The sequence below is a fragment of the Belonocnema kinseyi genome, chromosome 5, assembly GCF_010883055.1.
Source record: "Belonocnema kinseyi isolate 2016_QV_RU_SX_M_011 chromosome 5, B_treatae_v1, whole genome shotgun sequence".
Taxonomy (NCBI): Eukaryota; Metazoa; Arthropoda; class Insecta; order Hymenoptera; family Cynipidae; genus Belonocnema; species Belonocnema kinseyi.
In genome coordinates, this window is record NC_046661.1 from 121,333,185 (window position 1) to 121,337,333 (window position 4,149).

General features: G+C 30.7%; 1 protein-coding gene across 1 annotated transcript; it reads right to left on the reverse strand.

The window, feature by feature from the left end:
- Positions 1-385: 385 nt before the first annotated feature.
- LOC117173219 (venom acid phosphatase Acph-1-like) lies at positions 386-3,971 on the reverse strand. The gene is made up of 5 exons (XM_033361673.1): positions 3,878-3,971; positions 3,046-3,314; positions 2,318-2,595; positions 707-915; positions 386-559 (listed from the first exon to the last, which is right to left on the reverse strand). The coding sequence occupies exons 2-5, from the start codon at positions 3,279-3,281 to the stop codon at positions 422-424; spliced, it is 861 nt and encodes a 286-aa protein (XP_033217564.1). The 5' UTR covers positions 3,282-3,314; positions 3,878-3,971; the 3' UTR covers positions 386-421.
- Positions 3,972-4,149: the final 178 nt, after the last annotated feature.

A 4,149-nucleotide genomic window follows, 5' to 3' on the forward strand; every position in this document is an offset into this window, starting at 1 on the left:
GCATGATAACTATGGGAGCGATTATCTATGATTACAAAACCAAAAAGATTTCATTATTTTTCCATATGGAGTACGTGAACAAAGTGATCTATTCATTAGGTCGAAAAACCAAATTTTTGAACCGAAAAAACTGAAACTTTTGGAAAAATCGTCGTCAATTTTTTTAAATCAAAAATTGGCCAAATCCTTCGTTTACGAACTTCATTTAGAAATATACTCGTGAAATCTTGTTGGTTTCTCAATTTCAGATAATCCGCTCCAGACTTCATATCTTTAAAAAAATTCTTATAATATTCATTGAATAAATAAAAACAGACTGAAAAAAAATATTTTCCGCAATAATTTTTCTATCTAAATATAAGATTTAATTTCATAGTTTAAACGGCTTGTGAATTCAGCTAAAAAATTATAATGGTTTCTTTCAGCTACATTTCAGTTCTTCATCAGATGGAATTACGTTCTTTATCAACTCAAAGAAAGTGTCTAATGGACATGGCGAAGAACAATTTGGAATCTGCAATTCCTCCATCACAGCCGGAATACCTAAGTAGTGCAAAACCTGAAAGGCCACAAAAAAATCTTAATTTTATCTACTACTCTTATAAGTACATAATGTGTTGTGTTCAAATGTTTAAATTTTAAAAAAGAGAATAGTATGTAAGATATTTTCCAATATTCTTACAACTTGGACTGGACCTTGACTTACCTTCACGTAATAATTTCCATTAATGGAAAGAAGTTCTAATATGGCAGCACTTGTAAACTCTGGCAAATGGGGCTTTACTACTTTAAGAGCAGCAAGAACTGCATAGACATTAATATCATGACTACTATACAAAAATATTTTACGCTTTTTTTCAACAGTGACATTTCTAACAGCTGACATTTCTTCAGAAATCTTACGTACGAGTGCTCCTAAAAATAAAAAAGTGTAATTTTCTTAATATTAGTTTTTTCAATTTGCCTTTGCAACCTTTTATTATCTTATGTTTATCCCATTTTAGGGTTTTGTATTTGGCCCTGATGGTTTCAGACCTTAGGGACTTAGGGGTTAGCATCATTTACGGGCCTTGTGTTTTAAGTGATATTATTAGGGCTGCATTCGAATTCCCTCCGCGAAATGTGATGAGAAGAACCGGAGGTACAAGAGATTGAGCATGGAATTTTGATAGTATACATGTAACCTTCTTAGATGTTAATATTGGTGGTGCAAAGCAGTTGAAAACTTCGCGAAAGCAGCAAATGTGTTTGTAAATTTTAATTTTTTATAGGAGTTTTATCCATTTCCAGATATAAATTATTCTAGGGATTTCTCGGTATTGTCTCTACTCACACAAATCATTACCGGTCATTACAAATTGAACTATTCTGCATTTCAAAATTTGTTGATACTTTTTTACATATCTTGGAAATATTTTAAAAATATTTCCTGAAAGTAATTTGTGTTCAATATTTGGTTTTAAATTAGGCCGTGGCTATTTAGACCGCAATTTCAGTGCGAATGCCTCTTTGAAATTTTAAAGATTTAGGTTTGAATATTTGATTTATCTATGAAATGTTTCTATTTTGTTGAATAATAAAAATAGAGAACAATAGCAATGACGCTCTGTGTTATTTGCCCTTGCATTTCCACAGCGAGCCTGTTCACCCTCGTCAAACTCCAGTAGGCAGACTCCCTGAAGTCTATCGAAGTCGAACTATTCTTTTTTTAATTTGAAAAGAAGTTTTAAGTGAGACTAAATTATTTATAGATTTTTTTTTTGAAATTGAAATTCGACTCCCTTCGGGGAGTCTGCTTACTAGAGTTTGACGAGGGTGAATAGGCTCGTTGCGCACAGGCATTTGCAGCTACTTCTTAGCACTATTTAAGTGCCATTCTTCTCACGTTTTTTTATTATTAAACGGAATGTAAACATTTTATCAAAAAATGGCTCTTCTTTCTTCGAGAGATGGTTATTTTTATGAGATATGAAAAAAAAATTAAATAAAAATATTCTACGGCGCGGCCTCAATTCAGTAAAATGTTCAGAGAACAGATAGAACTCCAGATAAGTGTCCATGTAACACATCAAAGTCCAGTTTGATGGAGTAATGTGATAGAAAGAGAAAGAACCCCAATCAATTATTTGAATAATAAAATAAGAAAAAAGACAAGTTAAACGTGATGAAATAAGAAAAATGAAATAAGGAAAAACAAAGAAAGATAATTTCGAAAGTAAAGATATTTGAGTTTGAAATTATCTTTCTTCACGTTTCTTTCCTTATTCCAATTTCCCGACTTTCTTCAAATTTTAGTTTTGAAACAAAAAAATCTTACCTCCGTTTTGTCTTCTGAGGACCTCATTGTAATTCATGATTTTAAAACTTTCTAATGTTGAATCTTCGAGAACGGGCATGGCACTTCTGGACCAATCTGGTACTTTCCAATGCATGGAGTCTAAGCATATAATATTACAATAAAGCGTGTAAAGATCGAATATGTCAGTCATATTCCACCCGGTCAAATATGTCATTTCTTTCTTAATTACGTCGAATCTGGCCAGACTTTGAGTAATATGTGGCATCTTCTTTACTCTCTCCTGTTCCTTAATATGTCTACAGAACAGAAACAGAAAATTTTATTCTATGTATATCTTCCGAGAAAAGTTACTCCCCTACCAATTCAATCGCGGCACTATTGAGAAGATGAACTTTATACGTGATTGAAATTCAGTCAATTAATAGTGCAATTTTTACTATGAAACATGTGAGAGTTAAAAATATTAATACCAAGCAAAGCTATATCAACATTTGTGCAAATAAATTTTGTTTTTGTGATAGTATAATTGAAGCAATATCTCTTAAATGTAATTCGATTAATTGATTGCTAATGTCATTGCTTAATTTAAATTTAATTCAATGCAAATTTCTTGAATCACTACTAACAATGCCTAAAATAGACAAATTTACCGTATACTGAGACTCATTTGCTAAGTTAAATCTTTATAATAAAACTAGTATTCTAACTTGACATAAAAAATGTATGCATTTTTAAGAATATCTTACGAATCACATATGTATATTCTTTGGAATAACTCATCTTGCGGTTCGGGAACATAGTGTGCAGGAATTGGTTGCCAGTTTAGGTCATATTTCCATTGTTGAAGAGCATTTGGAGGATACAATCCAGCAAGTACAAGTTGTAACGTCATTTTCGTTCTATCATAATCTGTACTGCGCGCATAAACATCATCTGGTATGTAAGTGGATCCCAAAAAATGGCCGTATCTTTTTCGTAACATTTGCCCAAGTTCAAAGGCTCTGGCTTTCCCATCCTAAAAAGCGAAATCACGATTTATGAGTATTAAACTGCTATCCTAAATCATATTGAAAAAAAATTACAAATGAACAATTCTGCCTCAAATCATTTAAAGAATATTAATCGCAGTGAAAAATCTTAATAAAATGCTGGTGCTCTCTCTAAAATTGAAATTAATTTCCTCAAATATTTTTAGAAAATTTTCAGAATAATAAATATAATTAAATTTAAAAGTTTGAGTAAATTTTCCAAAAATATTGATAACTTCGCATCTTTTTAAGACATTTTTAGTTTAATATTTTTCAAACGAAATACAAAATGTTTGCATTCTCACAAATCCGTGCAAGATTTAAATTGTAAACGATCCAGAGAAAGGAAACAATCTCAAATAATAGTGGTTTTACAGTTAATAAAATAAAATATTTTATATAAGACATCTCAGATCAGAGAGTTTATTACAAATTAAAATCCAATTTCCACTTTTATTTTTTATATATCTGTTATATTAATTTTTTATGAGATCCATGTTTCTTTTTTTGTTATTAAATTATTGTTTAGCATACTTCATATAAAACTTACATTTGTCAATCCTCCCACTCCTGGTGGAAGATAATCTTTGCTTGTATAAGGAAACTTGGGATATACAACATCTGGTGTACGATCTCCATGTCTAAACACCTTTAAAGTCATTTTCGAATAAATTAGTAATAAATAGATAAGGACGTTAATTATACGGGTGACGAGGTATATTTATTGAATTTTGCATGCTTTATTTTTATCGCATAATTTATGCGTGAATCGTTTTTGTGCCGAGGTCACAGAAATGTATTAATCTTAATAAATATAAATTT

Bases quoted from the DNA above. Each gene is read 5' to 3' on its own strand.
- LOC117173219 (XM_033361673.1), bottom strand. From the start codon at position 3,281: ATGTTACGAAAAAGATACGGCCATTTTTTGGGATCCACTTACATACCA. The intron at 2,596-3,045 runs GTAAGATATTCT...TCTGTTCTGTAG, and splicing joins AGAATATACATATGTGATTC to ACATATTAAGGAACAGGAGA. The intron at 560-706 runs GTAAGTCAAGGT...GTGGCCTTTCAG, and splicing joins ATGGAAATTATTACGTGAAG to GTTTTGCACTACTTAGGTAT.